The following is a 19188-nucleotide window of genomic DNA, read 5'->3' as shown; positions in this document are numbered from 1 at the left end:
AAACAACCTCTGACCACCTTCTGTACTCATATCCTGACCACTATGATCAATGAATGTTTCCTCAAACCTAGTGAAGAAATCAGACACACTCTCGTCTTTCTTTTGTTTGCATGCTGCTAACTTGTCCCAATTCACCCGCAGAGGAGGCATCATAGTTTTCATTAAATTAATAATCCTACCAGGTAGTTCTGCAACTAAGGGTTCAGGTTTGGCACCTCCTACCTGCCGCCCATCTGCAGCAGTAATATTAACCCACGTATCTCCTAACTCTGGCGCGTGATCCTCGTGACGGATCTTCGCCCACAAGGGTTGAGGAACTACATTACCCATCAACATATCTATGTCAGCTAAATTCATAACACACGCATCAACTGTCTGAGACAACTCCTTATAATAACCAGCAGGATTTTTATGGGGGTCAGGCAAAGTCTGCTTAAGAGCCAGGACCTCAGCTCTCTTCCAAGGGACATGCACCCACACTCGCTGAAAATGAGCCGGTGCAGCCGCAATACCATGAGCGGCATCAGCCACAACTGCCTTTCTCCATACAGGGGGAACCTCTCTCATAGGATACTGCTTCACTTTTCTCCTAATAGAAGGGTCAGGTTCGAACAATGACTGAGGTGGAAGTCTAGACCTAAAAGTGAGTAGTGTCTCTACCGCTTCCTCAACATCGTCCCTTTAGCAAATTCAGACTGAACATTAAGCAATTCCAGTGGAATTGAACCCAACTCATTATCTTCCCACTCCTGACGAAGGAAGGTACACATGACATCAAAAACATACCTTTGTTTTGGTGCCTCCCACTGTAGGAAGATATCCATAACCACTTGTGGGCTGTACTTGGAGGTATTCGAAACCCATCTACGAGCAAGGAGATCTAACACTGCCCGCTCTTCAGGACCAGGGAGCTGACTACGTCTCTGCTTACGTTCAGAAACAGGGGTCATATTCAGTGACCCAAAGAAAGGAAACAAAAGACTAGTGACAGTCTCAGTCATTTGTTGCCGAGCAGAAGGAGAAGAAGTTGACATGAGGACTGGAGACAAAGTGTTTTGAGGTCACAGAGACGTAGGGACAGAAATAAGAGAAGTCGAAGATAAAGGAGTGTAAGGCAAAGGAGTGAGGCAAGGCTGGTGGCAAGGCTGGCGGACCTGAAGGGGGCGGCGCCGGGGGAGGAAGAACCACCTGTGAAGCAACGGGTGGCTGAACAACAACAGGGGGTTGAACGACAACAAGGGGTGCAACAACTGGAGGTAACGGAGGTGCAGTAGCACCCTGCACATAAGGGGGTGGTAATCTCAGTAAATGTGACATCAAAGGATCCTTTTCAGGGTCTACAGTCACATTTGAAAGGGGAGGTGGCAAAGCCGGGTAACATTTGTCAATGGCCATGCAATGTTGTCTATCTGACACTTCAATCGCTCGATCTTCTTCATCTTCCTTAAACTGCCTAGCAGCTTGCATTACTGATATATTCCTTTCCTTCCTATCTCTCTTAGCTTGCTTAATTTCCCGCTATTTGGCTTCCTTACGCCAAAGGCGGAAAGAGTCAAACATCGCCGGCCAGGCTTTCTTCTTAAATAGCGCAACTTCTAGGTTATCTAAAACATCTGATTCAAAACTACCATGTTGGGGCCATCGTAAAACACCATCTTTCCTTGTATAACGGACCCATACTTCATTAAAGGTAATGGGACCTACACCATGCTTTGAATAGAGCTCATAAGTTGGAGTTCCAACCGGAGGTATCGGACACGAGTCCTCCAATCGGGAATCCCTATTACAACTACAACAAAACCATTTCCTAAATTTGTTAAAACCAGGCATCTTTTAGCTCACTAGTCTTGCTTCAAACTTCAAGGGGTTATCAAAAATGATACTCGCAAATATACGAACCCCTTGGCTTCGACTATTACAATGGCCGAATCAAAACCAAGAAACAAAACAAAGTCGTGGGAGCGACCCACTTATACTTAACCAAAATGTCTGTCACGCCACCAGAAGACCGTCTAACGTCTCGCCTTACAAATCATCACAAGAGGGACAAGACAGGGCGACAGTCAGGGCAGCAGTCCTTCGCAGCCGTCGGAAAGGGGAAGCCTCGCAGAAAAAAACCCTTCGGTCCACGTAGACATGCAGGGGTCGATGAAGTGGCGGCTATCCTCCAGAATTTCCTCACGGGGCTCCTCACAATCCTCGGGCTTGGACCAGTACTGCTGAAGTCGGCCTACGTTGGGCGCCAGTTGAAGAACCGGGGTTTAACCCAGCGGCGTCAGGGGCATGCCTAAAATCTTCGAGTTCACCTGTCTTGGTAAACAGAGACACGGAATACTTCTGGATGGCATCAGAGACCAAGTTTATTAGCTGCAGCTAGTAACAGTGATCCTAGAAATACATCACGGTGTAAATTCTCAGGAGACTGCTCATTTTACTAAGGCGAGACGTCTCCTTTTATACCCAATATTCACATTATAAATGTACACCCACTGCACAAAATTCTAGCCAATAAGGTACATTTTCAAACAAAGTGTCACATAACAAACTCAATTTACAGTATCCCAACCCAAAAGTTAATTATTAGGAATGTCCCAAATTCAATCTCCACAAGCCGGACAAACCTATAATTGAAAGCATAACCCATGTAATGAAGAAACATAAAAAAAAGAAACGGTAACAGATGCTGAACAAGATAAGGCATGTGCAAGGAAACTAAAAATTAACGATGTCCTGAACATTGATTGGCAATCTCAGACAAAGATCGATCAGGGAAATTGGCTTTGCGGGGTCAGTTTCAGGTGCAGAGGTCAGTTTCTTACAGTTCATTTCAGAGTCAAAAAGAAACCTAGTTAATGTATACATGAACTAAGAAGGCCAGGCCACTTTATTCGACAGGCTACCTTCACAGGCCTACGTGAGGGCAACACAACATGGTGGCACAGAACAAAATTGAGTCAGACTCGAGAATTACAGAACCTCAGATTGTGTTGCTGCAAAAGTTCACGGTGTTCAGGGGTCACGGTTCCACGTCACCCACGATAGGCACAGGCCTCAGCTTTGCTGTGGACTCAGGGTAGCCTCGGGGAAGTCTGGAAATCCACCTCTGGGACTTCGGCGTCCGGCGGGAGCTTCAGAATTGCAGACCGGTCAGTTGCTTCTTTGGTGCCTGCCAAGCAGGGGAGTCACTCCTTGACCCCAAGGGAGATTTCTTCCGTCTTCTAGTCGAGATAGAAAGTCGAAGGTCCAGGATATATGCTGCAGAGTTTCGTCCAGGGTAATCTAAAGTCACAAGGACTGGGTTCCCATACTTATACTAAGTTAGGGGGTTGGACATACTCTAGGGACCCACCTATGGGAGGGTTTGGAAAGAGGGGTGGTTACACCCATTTCCTTTGTCCAGTTTCGCACCAGAGCAGGGGCAGGTAGCCCCTGCAACCGGATTGAACTGGACTATGCACAGGGACACCAAGTGTGCCCCCAGTGCAGGACTTCAAAGCACCAGAGAGTGCTCCCGCCCAGCCCCAATACACCTCTGCCTGTCTGGGGAGGTGGTTACACCTCCCTTCAACAGGAAACCTATTGTCCAGGCCTCCCCTGCCGGAGTTTCGGTCAGCAGCAGGAGGCCAGACCCGTGTCTGTGGCAGAGGCATCCATTTTGTGATGCCAGGGCTCAGGAAAGTCCTACCGGGTTAGAGCAGTGTGAACATGTCTCTCCCTCTAGAAGGGTGGAATGCTACCCCCGCCGCCAGAACTGGCGGGGGTAGTATTCCAAAGCGTTTGACACCAAACACGACATGTTTCCGTGCAGCCATCCCAAAGTTAGCATTTACCGCGAGGATATAATGCACTTAAGAGCATATGGTCAGGCTGCACCACAAACAGCATCAGAGGAGGTACTCCGAACGCTGCAGAGGGGCTCTGCTCATGCAGGGGCACCCTCTCACATAAAAACCAAGCACTCTGCCTTCAGGATTGTTAAGGCCTGCCATAGGAGTTACTTATAGGTTTTATATGTGTGTGTAATGGTAGTGATATAGGTAGCCTCTACCACTGAAAGGGGTGTAAGAACACCCTTACCCAGGCTGCAGTAGCAGACCTGTGGTGCCATTTTGGAGTGCTTCCCAGGGGTGGCATAATACAGGCTTCAGCCCCTGGTAGGCCTCTGAGGTACCTATGCCCTAGGTACATAGTATACCATATACTAGGGGTGTATAAGGCACTCCAGAATCCAATTAGATATGTACCTAATGTACATGCAAACCATTTTACAGAGAAAGCAGATAGACTGGGGCCCTGAATAGCAGGGTCCCAGTCCAACTAAGTCATAAACCAGCAAAACACCAGGCCAAAAAGTGGGGGCAACCATATAGTCAGATTCCACCTTCCTACAGCCTGTATACAATCTCCGATAGGCTGGCTTCTGTATTTCCACTGCCCACTATTAGGAAGTTACTTTTTCTTTTCACTTGAGCACTCCACAAGAGCGCTCCCCCACTCTATTTTGTTCTTTTGTGTACTGTTTTTCCCTTCTACCGCCACTCCCTGTGGCTTCCCTCCATCCATTCCTCTATTTGCCCAAATAGCCACTGTCTTTTAGGACAGACAATGACTGCCAACTCATCCACCTCAAAAACAAAACAAAAAGCAACAAAAAAGCTTTTTCATTCATTTTTTATTATATGTGCAGATTCATCACATATCAGTAAATAAAAGTAGTGCATATTTTATTTTTTGCTTTTGGTGATGTAATGCACAGTATCTTGCTGAATCTGTACACCATCACTAGAAAGGCGTTGCTAAAGCCAATAGGTCCCAAAGGTAAGAACTCCTGGCCTTCCCAATGTTTGTTTTGATTGTCAGTACCCTGGAGCATAGTTTCTTTGCCATTCTTTTGACTGTATGACTATTATCCCTTCCACTGCACACACGCAGGCTACTTGTTTCCTTTTTAAGTACAATTTGAGGGCGCACGTTTCTTTGATAGCATCCCAAAGACTGTCCCTGCATGGCCACCCCATACCTGCCTCGGCATGCTCTGCATCACTCTCTTCGACCCCACCCGACCATTTCTTCCCCCAACCTGTATTTGTTTTTACATTTCTTTATTACCTCCTTCAGCCTCAGGTTCATTTATTTCTCTTCTGTCTACTCCAACTGCTTCCCCCACCCTCTTTGTTGCTCCCTCAACCCTCATTGTCCTTTAAATATTTTTTTTTCAATTTGTGTGTCTAGTGTCTCCCATTTCTTCCAGGCTGCCCAGTGTTAAAAAAACCAGTTTTTATTCTATTTTACTGCTCTATGTGGCATTTTCAATCAATAAAAAGAAAAAAATGGCACCCATGCCATTTCAAAGGCACATGATTAGAGAAGGATGTAGCAGCTAGCGGCATTCTGAGGTGCATGTATGTATCCAGGTCATGGCTTTTTTTTTGGTATAGCATTGGCAAAAAACGTTTTGCTGAGGCTGCACAGTTCCGGCAAAGCCAATAGGCCAAAAATGATTTTGCAAATGTCTGTTATGTTTGGTGGTGTATTAAAATCCCGATGCAATAACACAAATAGGCCTCTTACCACTAGTGCAAATGCGTAGCAACGATGACCATCCTTCAGAAGACGAGTCACTTCTAAACTAACATAATTTAACTGCAAGAACACAAAGTGCAAGAGAATGTAAGAACTGTAGTTACCTGTTTGATTGACTCAACAAAGGTTACTGTTTTCCCAGTTCCAGGCGGCCCAAAAATCAGGTATGGAGCAGGCCTGGAGGATCCAGTCACTATCTGATGAACAGCATTGAACTGTTCCTGGTTACTCTCCAGGTTGCTATCGAAGAGTCTAAATAAATTAAGAACAGAGACAGGAAAGGTAATATCCTGAATGGGATCCACTAGCTAGCAGTGCCAATCAATAGAAGTAAACATGGACTAGAGGTTAACTTTCTTTAATGTGGACACCGAATAATCTTACATTCCCCAAACAATCAAAAGGTGCAATCCGAAGCAAATCACTGTCCGTGCCTTAGATCCTCACATGCAAACATATAAGGGTCCCTTTTATACATGCTGTCTGTCGCCCAGTGTTAAGCTATAGCTCTGCATATTTTAAAAACAGAACTTGTATAAACACAATCATATATTCAGGTTTGCAAAGTAAATTTGAAGCGGAATGACACGGGTATCCCAACCATCAATCAATAGACATCACAGGTCATGCTAACACCCAACCAAATTTATATCCAAGATTAGTATCCAGGGTGAGAATTCCACACTCCAGTTTGCAGGAGACAAAACTGAAGATCCGATTCACTGGAAATAACATTAATCGCAACGCAAGGGTGAAGCTGCCACTAAGTTTTGAGATTTTCCCATAAACCAAAAAATGAGCTTGTGCGCTGTAGACTTTTTTTTTTTAATAAATTCCTGGACCAGCCAATATCACCAGCCATCCCAATGTTGAATACGGTAACATTTTTTAAGGTTATTTATACAGAGAAAACAGACAAATCATTTGTAAAGTCCAGTGTGATGTCAGTATGCTGTTGGTCCGTATGATACACTAGTGAGCTTCCTGGAAGGGCCTTAAATATATATATTTTTTTTATTTATATAGTTTTATAACGTGAAAACGTGATCCAAAGGTTTCAGAGTGCTGAGCAAAGCAACCCCCACAATGTGTTACATAACCTAGTAGCTCATATACACAAACCATAATAATCACAAGAGAGTTTGTGGTTCAAGATAGGGCTTCTTGTGTGGTGCCAGTAGTTCCAAGTACATGTGCATTTATGTGAGCACAAGGACCCTGCTGTAAGGGTCTCGGAGTTGAGGTTGGTTAGAACCTTGCATTATGTTAAGAATCTGTCTAGAAAAATCCTTTTAACCTCTTTCTTGAAACAGTTATTTGATGAATTCAACCAATCCTCCGACGGGAGAGAGCTCCATATTATTGGCGTGGATCCAGTGGAGTGTGGGCCCAGGTTTTCTTTTTTCTGAATCTGTGGTTCCAGCAAGAGGGAGTTGGCACTTTGTAGAGATTAACTACCCCCTGAAATCTTGAGCTTGTTTTTTAAGGTACTCCGGTGTATCATGGTGTAGGGCTTTATGCATCAGCCACACTATCTTCATCTGGATCCTTGCTTCGACTAGTAGCCTGTTGAGAGACTTCAAAGCGTCTCTAGTATCAGTTATTAGTCTCACTGTGGCATTCACAGACCCCTTGAGTGATGCTGTGCTTCATTTCGGTAAACCTCTTAGTGTTGCACACCCATATTCCAGTCTGGATACAACTAAGGATTGGACCGCGAACCTGAGCTCTTGTGGTGGGATTAAAAGTTTCACCTTCTTGAGGTTAAGTTGGAGAAATGCACTACGTGTGGATGCTCTGATGTGCGCCCGCATGTTGAGATTTTCATCCAGGGTTATCTCAAGGGATTTCATTTTTGCACGCTTCCAGATAGCCCCATTCTGCATTCAAGTAACTCTAGAAGGCAGTTGTGGTCAACTGTGTGGAATGCCACAGATGGGTAGAGTAGGAGAATGGCAGGAGTCATTCTGGTCCAGCATGTTAAGTGGCATCCATGATGATTACGATGGCCGATTCAGTGCTGTGACCTGGTCTGAAACCAGACTTGAACTTGTCTAGTAGACTGTACTGTTTAATATGTTGACATAACTGGTTAAGTATACATTTTTTTAGCAGCTTTGCGAGGAAGTGGCTGTTAGACATTGGATGGAAATTATTTAGATCTGTAGTATCTGACATTTTTTAGGAGAGGTGTCACTTTCGCTATCTTCAAACATTCTAGTATGGTTCCTTGATTTAATGAGGAATTTACTATTTTCGTCCTGAGTGGAAACAAATTGAATGATGTCTTATGATTGTGGGGGGGATTGAATGATAGAAATCAGATATTGGTTTATAGATGCTTGTTCATCTCATCTTCAGTGATGGTTTTGAACTTGCTCCATGCGGCCTCATTCTAGGTCTCAGTGGGCTGAATGTGGGTTCAGGGTTTGTCCACTAATGTGATTTCTCACTGATCGTGGAGTATATTGTTATCCGATGTGGCGGTTTGTTCAATTTTCAGTATTTCTTCCTTGAAGGTTAGAAGGCTTTAGAGTTTTCCTGGCAGGTACCCGCGATCACTGTGGGATTGCAAGATCCAGTTTGCCACCTGACAATTTGGAAAACTTTCACTGGCCTATTTTTGGCTCGGTCTAGTTGAGATTTGAAAAAAGATACTTTTGCATTCCCTATTGTCTTCTTGTAGGGGTTTCTTAGCTTCCGTAGTGGTTTTTGATGGCCAGATGAGGGTTATTGTATCCATGCTTTCTCTCAGCAAGTCGGAGTCTCTTCCTTTTTAGGTTGAGCTTACACAGTGTATACAGCTAGACGGATTGTTTACAATTCAATGGGCTTACAATGCGCCCACAGTATACAATTAGTTGTTTTTGTTGTCACTCTTTTGCAGTCTTTAGATTGCTTGCCCATGAGCTTACCTTCCCTCCTTGTCTCAGCTCCTCCTTCCTTGGAGCATGGAATAAGCATGTGTTCCTCCTAATCTTTGTTCTTCCTCGTCTTTTTGAAACACACTATTTTTAGGTCTCGCCTGACCCAGCGCATGCGCTGGTCTGGCGAGACTTATTGAGAGGGCTCCAAAAAGTGCTACCAGGCCAGCCTAGAGCTACAGTGCATGTGCGCGGGTGCGCGCGCCACGCTTTACCGCGATTACCTTCACTTTCACGGCCTCACGGCCGCTTTGATGTTTGATCGCGATTCCTTTCACTTTTGCGGCCGCACGGCCACTTTGCATAGCCAATAGGTCTCGCTTTTGGGACCTTATAAGTATTTAGTTATGCACCTGTTGCATGGCTAAACACTTATAAGGTCCCAAATGCGAGACCTATTGGCTATGCCAATGCTTGTTACATTTTATAAGCAGTCCTGTGTTATTCTTGGCCATGCAATGTTGCCTACTTTTAACACAGACATATGGCTTCCTTTTTTTGTTGCTTTCAACCTATCAGCCGTCTCTTTTGACAATTTAATTACTTACACCCACAACTGTACCACTCTACGCCACTCTATGCTATGCCCCTCCACTCTACACAGCGCAACTCCAAACCACCCAACTCTTTGCCATTCTACTCTATGCCACTTCACCCCACTCTATGCCACTCCACGCTTGTATGACAGAAGCACGCATGGCTAAACCACACGTGCCTATACCAAGCAGCCCCAACAAAGACTGCGTCTTAACGAATTCCTTTACCACGCAATTTCGAGGCAAATGCATGATTGGTGAAGGGATATTAGTTGTAAAGATCATACCCCAGCCCCCCTGCCCCGAGCCCTAAAACCAAGCCCCATGTACTAAAAACTACCCCGACCCCAGACCTGCCCTTGAGCCCTAAAAATGTCCCCAGCCCTAAATACTGTCCCTTCCTCCTGCCGCCTTCAGCCCGAAAACTCACCCCTTCTTAATAACTTCCGACTCTGCCCCCCTGCCGAACCCTTAAACTGCCCCCACCCCTGAAAACTGTCCTCCCCCCTGACCCAAGCCCTAAAAGCTGACTCCCACATCCTAAAAACTACCCCAAACCCAGCTCCTCCACCATGAGCCCTATATATTGACCCCACCCCAGAAAATTACCCCAACCACCCCCTTCTCTGAGCCCTAAAGCCCGGAACCCTGCCCTATAAACAACCCTGACCCCACCGAGCCCTAAAAAAGACCCCACCCCCAGACACTACCCCCACCCCCCAAAACCAAGCGCCACTTACTAGACTGCCTCCTCTCCCAATCCTGCCTCCTCTCCCAATCCTTCCTCTTCCTGTGCCCGGCCAGCCGCGCATCTAGACCGCACACTACCTTAACCACGCATGTACGGGGTTAAGGCATATGCGTGGTTAAGGCATATACAGGGTTAAGGCATATGCGGGGTTAAGGCTGCTGCGCCCAACTCCACACCACTCTATTCTACTCCACACCACTCCACGCTACTACACCCTCCTCTATTCCATGTCACTAACCTTTAGCCATTCTGAACAACAGCCACACTGCTGTACAATATGGCTATATGACGTTGGCAATGTCAATAGCTCTCACACAGGCAAGGCCTATTGACTTTGCCACTGCTTGCTTCTTTGTTGAACCAAGGATGGGAGAATTTGTTTGGTGTCTTTTGTGGCAAACCAGAGCTACCACCTCTAATATATCTGACATTGGTTTGTAGTGCTCAGTAAGCTCATGTATGCTCCTTAGTTTGTTTAGTGGTGGAAGGTTTCTCTAGGATAGGGAAGTCAGGTCATTTCAGCTCATGTTTCTAGTGTCTCTCATACAGTGCTTTTGTTTGATCTCTTGACATTTTGGTGTGGGTGTCAACATAGAATATGATTTGGTGATTAAGTGACCAGTCAGTTGGGATGATGGAGTCTGTGGTAATGGCACCTCTTCATTATGATTAGATCAAGCACAGTCACTTTGGTGTGCGTCACACCTGTGCACACTTGTACCAGTTTATGATTGCTAAGTATGTTTTTCAGAGTAGTGACCTGTATGTCTTCCTCATTGTTCCAGTGGAGACTGAAGCCTCTTAGAAAGATGGAGTTTGAGTGTAGTAGGGAGTGTACCACAGTTGTTTCCATTAGTTGTTCGAGGAACAATAGGTTGTCCCCTGCCGGCTGGTAGAGAAGTTGAACTGCCTTCTGTGTGTATTTCAACTCCCATGTATTTGCAAGAAGATGAATTATCCACCATGAATGGCTTAATGTGCAGAGAGTTTCAGTACATAACTGCAATCCAACCAACCAGTCGTTGCGTATGATCGAGTTGTTTGATGGTAAAATTAGGAGGTGCAAAGATATCCATCAAGGGATTGGACGACTGATTTACCAAAGTCTGGGTTCGAAATATCATGTCAATCTCATGAAACCAGATCGATTTGGCAATGCCTGTGCCAGATTTATCCACTGACCTGCAATTGAATAACAAACACTTTATTGTTGGCTCTGACTTCTAGTGATTGTTCTTGTGGTCCTTGATAAGCAGTTTCAAGATCAAGGTATTGGGGTTGGGCGTCTACACCTTGCAGCATGATATTGGTGCATTGCTGATTGAAATGATCGGTATCTCGTAGGTTGGTGAAGTGAGTGTCTGAGCTGCATCTTGCTAGGATTGTAATGGGTCTATATAGTGTCCGCCTTAGAGATTTAGTTGGACGTGCGGTTTTTAGGTTGAGCCTGAGCCAGTGCGCATGCTGTAGTGGAGTAGGGAGTAGAAGCCCCGCCCACTCTCCGCCCCTATTTGCCATTGGCTTGTGTCATTGTCTGTCCTAAATGTTGGCTTCTGATTCATAAATGGGATAGGTAGTCCCTCCTTAGTACCGCCTCCTCTTCATTTGTCACCTCCCATGGCGACTGGCCTGTTTACTTCGGTTGTTACACTATTTTCTTTATCCAATTTCTCTTACTGCAGAAACAACGAGCTTTGGTGCCTAGTTTACAACCCTTCCCTCCCGTGTTGTCCGTGTCATCTTTATCCCCCGCCCTCCCTCCCATTGTCCGTGCCTTCTTCCCCTCCCCCCCCCAGCCCTCCCTCCTGTTGTCCGTGATGCCTACCAATAGGTCTCGCATTTACGCGCACGTGATTGAGCTATTGGCATTGTAAATGGCAATGCCTTTTATTTATGTTTTGGTTTTTAAAACATAAATAAAATGCATTGTCATTTACAATGCCAATAGCTTAAACTTGTGTAAATGCGAGACCTATTGTATTACAAATACCTGTTTAGCTAGTGGTATGGCCGGTTGTGTGGTATCGTAAGAGTGTGTGGGGGTAACCTTCTTAGGTGTGTGAATGCCACTAATGCATACGTTTTTACCTCCAGTACGGCTAGTGAGGTCGCATTTAAGTTAGTGATGATGCTTTTTACATCCTCGCTAAGAAAGTGGAGTTTTTCTTCCAGCCTATTGAAGCTGCAGCCACAACAGATAGGGTCACACTTACCTCACACTGCTACACTCCTTCTGTAGACTACTTTAAATGGTCGGTAAGGGATTCCCTCAAATCTTGTTAAGAAGCAACAAACTGAATAAATTGTGAAAGAACGAAACAAATTCATAGATCTGACAGTGAAAACGTCCCAATGACTCTTGCGGTTAGCCTTAAAACGCAATCAAACGCAAGAAAAAAAGGCAAGCTGCTGAGGATTTCATTGTGGAAATCTCAATTATAAAAATGAAAACACTACCACAAGCCCTCCCCTCTCAGGCCTCTAACACATCAGAGAAGAAAACAGGGTGAACTGAATGATGCCCATGGTTTCAAGAAGTTTCCAACATCTCCCATCCAAAAGCACACGATGCAGAGGCGCTAAGGGGTGTATCCCCACTGTGAACAGATTGGTGACCTCTTTCTTACAAGAAAGTAGTGCTAATAAAACTATACCCTGCTAGTTTATAAACTGGAGACGATGTGATTGCGAGGCTTTCTTCAATTAATTTGCAGCACATTTGTAGCTGAGAAAGCATGCTTACATTGCCACCACCTGCTTTAGAGTAAATGTAACTACTGGACCCCATACCATGGAAGAACGCAAACATTTGTTTTTCAGTGCACCACTCTCCAGGTAAAAACATGTAACCCACATATAACGCACTTGAAAGGGCACTCAGCGCCATTTCGTTTTGCTGTAGCCCCACAACTCGAACGTAAAGCTGCCGGCCCTCTCCCATTCGGACCTTACCGCAGTTTTGTTCCAGGAGGTAAGATGCACTTCCCGTAGGACGCGGAGGGAAAGAGAACATCTTTCAGGTGCTTCTGTACCGCGAGCTCCACTGCTCTATGCTGCACTCTGAGAGGCAGACGATTAAAGGTGAAGGTGACATCGAACTTCAAGTGGTCAACAAACGTGCCTAAGAGGCTGCAAAACACAAAAAGATTTCAAGCGATCAGCCTGCATGATCAAACTACCGACGTTCACGAGAAGACCACACATTCTGGACTGCACTCTCTAGTTTCCTCCTCACTACCACCTTCACAAACAAATAGGTTTTATTGCTTCTACACGATACCCCTTCCAGCCCTAAACGGTATGAATTCTAGCCTAAGATCCGGTCACAGAAAGCAGTCTTGTTTGAGCAGGATAATCAGCAGAGTGAATGCAGTCATTTTTGAAGCTGGGTTTTGGTTGTTTTCTCATGGCCAGTGTTTGTAGCTGGAGATCTTAACCAATTTGGGCACGTGCCATTTGAAGGACTGATAGATGTACTTCCTGGATTGAGGAATGTGCAAGTGGAAGCAGACTATGGGGTCTTGTTGCAGTCCACAGTATGGGATGCGTTTTGTTATTTTATTATATATTTGGTAGTTTATATCACACAGAAACGATCCAGGGTTGGCATCTCTCTTGACATAGTAGCAGCTGCACAAAGGAATAGCTAACGCAATCAAATAAGCAGCTATCACATAAATCTAAAAATTAGATAAGTGGGAGGGTTAATGGAGAGACCCAAACTATAAAATAAGAATATAACTTCTGTAAATATAGAAATTGTTTTATGAAGAGAGGAGTGCTGTTCTGAACTCATTTTAAAAACTTTCATGTGTACAATGTTAACTATACAAGACTGTACATTTTCCGCATTCCCCCACATTGTTTCTGAAATTAATGCATACGCTGGTCTAAATCACAACCCTCAACTATTTCAAATGAATCCAGTTTTTGTTACGTCAAATAACTAGACTGACTTATTGCTACACAATAAAAAAGATTATTATGCATTAAATGTAATAATGAGTGCACCTAGAAATGTACATACAAGTATGCATTATCTTTTTTTTTTTTTAAAACAAATCTTTAGTGAGTTTTTGGCTTATTTTGCATTACCCCCCCCCCCCCCCACCCCCACCAGCCTCCAGCTTACAGGCATTACAGTTTATTTGTATATATATACATTTAACTGAAAAAATTATGACATAGCCGCTTTTAATTTAGACATATTAGCAATTACTACTTTTTTTGGGTTAGTCAATATCTTCTATCCATACTCTGAGTGGATCCCAGATAGCTAGGCCTTTCTTTTTCTTATTCAAGCCCTTACATCTGTATATGGCTATTTCAAAACTATAAGTTGCAAGTAAGCGTGCTCGCCATTGTTGAAATGAAGGTGGATGTAGATCTAACCAGGCCGACGCTAAACAAATTCTAAATATTGCCATTGCAACAAATATTAATCCCCTTATTTGAGTTGATCGAGAATCCCCTTCTACCCCCAAAACTATTTCTGCTGTTATTACAATATCGGTTTTGAGGATTTTAGAAAGAAAAATAGAAATATCCCGTCTAATGGTATAAAGTTCCTTGCAAGTAGCAAACATATGTATTAAATCCACTTCGGGAAGTGCGCATCTTGATCATCTTGTCCCCCTGCCATTGCTCCAATTTGCGATCTTTTTAGGAGTGTAGTATAACTGAAAAAAGGTCTTGTAAAATTGTGCTTGTAATTTGGTTGATATTAAGATTGATTGCGAGAGGTTGAATGCAATTTGAATGGAGTTTTCGGAAATTTCTAATTCATCCTGCCATATCTGAATGTGTTTGTCGAGGTCGTCAGGTAGATTAGTAATTAAATTATTGTAGATTTCACCAATTTTAATTGTATTATCCTTTATAATCATATCTATTATCTGTATTTTCTGAAAAGCTATGTTACCACCCCCTTTTTTCAACATAAAGTCTCTTACTTGCAAATACTTGTAAAAGTCACGATGTTCTAGTGCAAATTTATTCTTTAGTGATTCAAATGTATTAAACCCAGTTTGATTGAAAAATACACCAAGTTTTGTGATTCCTGACATAACCCAGCGTTTCATACATGAATCTGAAAAAATTGCGGGGAGATTTTGATTGCAGTGGATAGTCGTGTAGTATGAAAATCTACCAATCCCCAGTATTTTGCGTACATTACCCCAGACGTAATAGATTCCTTTAAGGGTTTTAAACCGGACCTTTTTGAAATGACAGTCATAGGTCAAGCGCTAGAGATGATCTCCCGTTGCTGCCCCGAGAATAAGTTCTTGTGGGGTTGGAACCCTTCCTGCAGGATTTAAAGCGGGATTTGGAATTAGAAGCATTCTACTATGATTAAGTGTACTAGCCCACCAGTATGCTTTAGAATTGGGTAGGGCAAGTCCACCTCTATCTTTGGGTAAATTAATAAACTTCATGGCTCTACGCGATCTACTGTACCCCCAGATAAAACGAGAGAGGATACGATCCAGTTCTGTAAAGATATGTTGATCAAAAATTAAACAGATGCTTCTAAAAAAAAATATAAGAATTTAGGAAAAAATAAAATTTTTATTAAATTGCTCCTGCCAAAAATTGTTAAATGTAAATTATGTAATCTCTTCAGTGATAAGTCAGTTTGTTTCAAAAGTGGATTCATATTTAACCTGACTAGATTGTTACGATTAGAAGTGATATTTACCCCTAGGTAGGTCGCATTTTCAACAATCCTTTTATCAGCTCAGCTAATTTGATTATTAATGACAATTTGAGTTTTATGTTGGTTTAGTTTATAGCCTGAAACTTCACCAAAATGATTAGCCTCTGTTTCAATTAGTTTTATAGCATCACTAGGGTTGGTTATGGTTAAGGCAATATCATCATTGTAGGCTAATGTTTTGGTGTCTCCATTAGGGGTCCTCACTGGAATAATTGCTAGATTTGATTCTAACCTCCGAATGAAAGGATCTATGAAGATAGCAAAAAGCAATGGGGAGCAGGGACAACCCTGCCTCGTTCCTCTCGTCACTTTAAAGTTTTCGGATATATCCCCATTTATCACAACTGCTGCTTCTGGGTTAAGATACATCATACGGGTTGCTTTGATGAAATTTTCCCCAATTCCACTCTTTGACCTGGCTGTCCATAGGTATTGCCAGGAGACCCTATCAAACGCTTTTTCGGCATCTAGTAATATCAGTGCCATAGGGTCTCCTGCCACCTCGGTCACGTCAAAGAGTGTGATGACTCTGTATGTGATCGATGGTAGATCTGCCGGGAACAAATCCATGTTGCCTGACCGATATAATTATGTGTATGAGTGGGGCGATCCGACTGGCAAGTATTTTGGAATAGATTTTGGAATCGTTATTGATTAGGGTGATTGGACGATAAGCCCCTAACTCGGTTGGATCTTTGTTTTTCTTAGGAAATACAATTATTTTTGCTTGTGCCCAAGATCCTGGTGGTTGTCCACCATTAAAGACCTGGGTCAACAACATTATAAGTATCTCTTTTAGCTGTTTACTGAATCTGGCATAAAATTCAGAGGGAATTCCATCAAGCCCACTTGCTTTACCGGAGGGAAGACTGTTAATTGATAGTAATATTTCGATCCATTGCGGCGCCTCAGCCAAGCTATCTGTCGGTTTGGGAAAGCTGAGTCCATATAACCGTCTCCAAATAGTCATCAATTTGAGATTGGTTTTTATAAGTCTCTGTATAAAGTTCCGAATAATATCTTTTAAAACAATCTCTAATTTCTTTGGGATCTTGGGTGGGGCCTTTAATGGGGTCTTTAATTTCTTTAATTGTACTATCCGTATGTTCCTGTCTAGCTCGAATTGCAAGATGATGGCCGATACTTTCCCCGAGCTCATAGATTTTTTCTTTATTTTGGGTGGCTTTACTGATTGCTTTATTTGAGAACACATCTACAATTAGATTTTTTGTAATGGCAACGTCTCTAATTGCCTCTTCAATATTGATATTTCCCCGGATTGCCATTATGAGCTCTTCCTGTTTTTTAGCTAATTCATTTTGTAGGTTTTTTAATTTAAATTTTTCCTCTTGATTGTTTTTAATTGAGAATCTCAGGGTTTCTCCTCTGATTCCCGCCTTAAGGGTATCCCAGACAATTTCCAGCGGTGCACTGCCTAGGTTATTTTCTAAAAATTCGGGGATCCAGTTCTCTAGAACCTTACAATATTCTTCATTCAGCAGAAGAGCCCTTTCGAACGTCCACCTATTGTGTTTAGATTCTATTTTACCAGTATCAAGACATATGGTTAGAGGGTTATGGTCGGACAATACCTTGGGTAGTCGATCTATGGAGCTATGTGTGGCTATATTGTGTGATGCAAATATATAGTCCAGCCTTGCAAACTTAAGATGTGGGTTTGAAAAAAAAGTGTATCCTGGATTGTTTGGGCACTTCAACTGCCAACAGTCGGATAACCCATGTGTGTTGCATAATTCTTCAAGGGCTCTGAAAACTTTCGGTTTTCGACCTTGATACTTAAGTTTATTGTGCCCCAGTGCCCAGTTTGAAGGAAGATTTAAGTTAAAATCACCACATACTATCAATGGTAGTGGCCAATGAACCAGTTCGTTGGATAAAAATTCTAAAGGACCTGGGTCATCGTCAACACACCTGTATACCGAGCAGATAGTTAATTTCTTCCCCACACCATAATGGCATTCGGTGATTGCCCATCGACCAGATTTATCTGCAGCTGATTTACCGAATTGAAGACCCCCGCTACGAGCTAAAATTGCAACTCCCCGTGTTTTATTGCTCTGAGTTGTTGCCGTAATCACCTTATATCCGAGAGTTTTTAAGACTACAATTTGGGACCTTTCAACATGAGTTTCCTGGATGCAGACAATATCTGCCCCAATTGAGTTAAGACCAACAGCTGTTCTCTGTCTTTTATTTGGATCGTTTAGGCCACATATGTTAATAGTTAAAATTTAAAATTTTACTCATTTTGAAGCTTTAGGAATACCAATTTTCCTAGCCTGATCGTTACGCCTGTAAGCCCTCCCCATCTCACTTCCCCCACAAGCCCCTTAAAACAAATTGAGACCGAATGTGTAAATATAGAAAGAAAACCCAGTGCCCCCTTCCCTGCCACCCATCCCCACCCCCCAATTCCCCTAAGAGAGGCTACCTGATTCAGGTTGAACCATGTTGTGGGCATCATTGCAGTCAGAGGGCAGCAAGCGGCGGCTGACCTGACATATATCTTTATTTCCCATTTTCTTAACATCCCTGTGTGTTTTTTTTTTGGGTTTTTTTTGTGCTCCCCTCCCTCTTTGCCATTTATGACTTGCTTGTTTGAACATTCCTGTTATATCTAACTAAATTCAGATTAGGTTATTTTTAGAGAATTACGGTTATTTTTTGGGTTTGTTTTTGTCTGAGATTGTGATTTCTCTTAAATACGCTTCAGCTTGAATCTCACTAGTAAAGCTTCTTGTATTGCCGTTAAAGATAATCTTTAACCGTGCAGGATTCTGTAAGTAAACAGTGGCGCCAATGCGTTCAAACGGGGTGAATAGTTGTCTCATCCTCCACCTTCTTTCGACAGTAGCATGGGCCCAATCTGGTCTGCAAAAGAACGCAAAGTCTTTAAATTCTCTTTTTTTTGTCGGTCGTGCGAGATCAAAAATAGTTTCACGTAGCACAAAATTGCCAAAGTTAACAAGGAACGCACGGGGATATTGTGTTGATGTCTTGGTTCGCTTAGGGAGTATCAAGGGAAAGCGATGGGCCCGATGTATTTCCTTGTTAAAGTCCCACTTTTGTAGTTGTGGAAATGATTCTTTCAGTAGTGTGATTATAAAACCCCTTGGATCATTTCCCTCAGCGTTCTCAGGAACCCCAAGAAAACGTAGGTTGTTTCGTCTGGCTCTATTTTCTTGATCTTCAACCTTCACCATTAAGTCTTTGATTATGCCATCCTTTTCTTTCCCAAGTGTTTGTAGATCACAGACATCTTTCTCCAAATTTTCCGTGCGTATTTCCACAGAGGCCATTCTGTCCGAAATCTCTAGACAGGTTTGTCCCACCTTTTGTATTGCTCCTTGAAGTTTCTGGATAGCTACGTGGTTTTTCTTATTATCATGTTTGACATCTTCATGAAAGTTCTTAATTGATTTGAGGATATCGCACAGGGAGAGTTCTGATTGATCTCGATTATCGTCACCTATCTCAATTTGCAGGTTTTTAGATATCTTAGGTTTCCTCAAAGCCTTCCCCATGGGACTTCGGTTTACATCAGATTCTTGTGGTAAAATATTCCTGGGTTTATAGTTTGTTTGTTCGGTGTTACTCCCTTGATCCGTGGTGTCTTCAAACATTAGTCTATTTTGTCTCTTTTGTCTTTCCCTTTTT

General features: G+C 43.1%; 1 protein-coding gene across 7 annotated transcripts in view; it reads right to left on the bottom strand.

The window, feature by feature from the left end:
* The window catches only part of LOC146869034 (RNA helicase MOV-10-like), a 488182-nt gene that overhangs the window by 277722 nt on the left and 191272 nt on the right, over positions 1-19188 (bottom strand). For 6 of the 7 annotated variants that reach the window (XM_085599844.1, XM_085599639.1, XM_085645840.1 and 3 more), the window contains 2 exons: positions 12747-12923; positions 5688-5835 (listed from right to left, as the gene is read on the bottom strand). In XM_085599844.1, coding sequence (XP_085455970.1) covers positions 5688-5835; positions 12747-12923 — 325 coding nt within the window. The remainder of the gene's footprint in view (positions 1-5687; positions 5836-12746; positions 12924-19188) is intronic. The other variant, XM_085602574.1, reaches the window with a different exon arrangement.

The sequence above is a fragment of the Triturus cristatus genome, chromosome 1_1, assembly GCF_964204655.1.
Source record: "Triturus cristatus chromosome 1_1, aTriCri1.1, whole genome shotgun sequence".
NCBI lineage: Eukaryota > Metazoa > Chordata > Amphibia > Caudata > Salamandridae > Triturus > Triturus cristatus.
The sequence above is the reverse complement of the archived record's forward strand: the minus strand, read 5'-3'. Positions and strand labels throughout refer to the sequence as shown.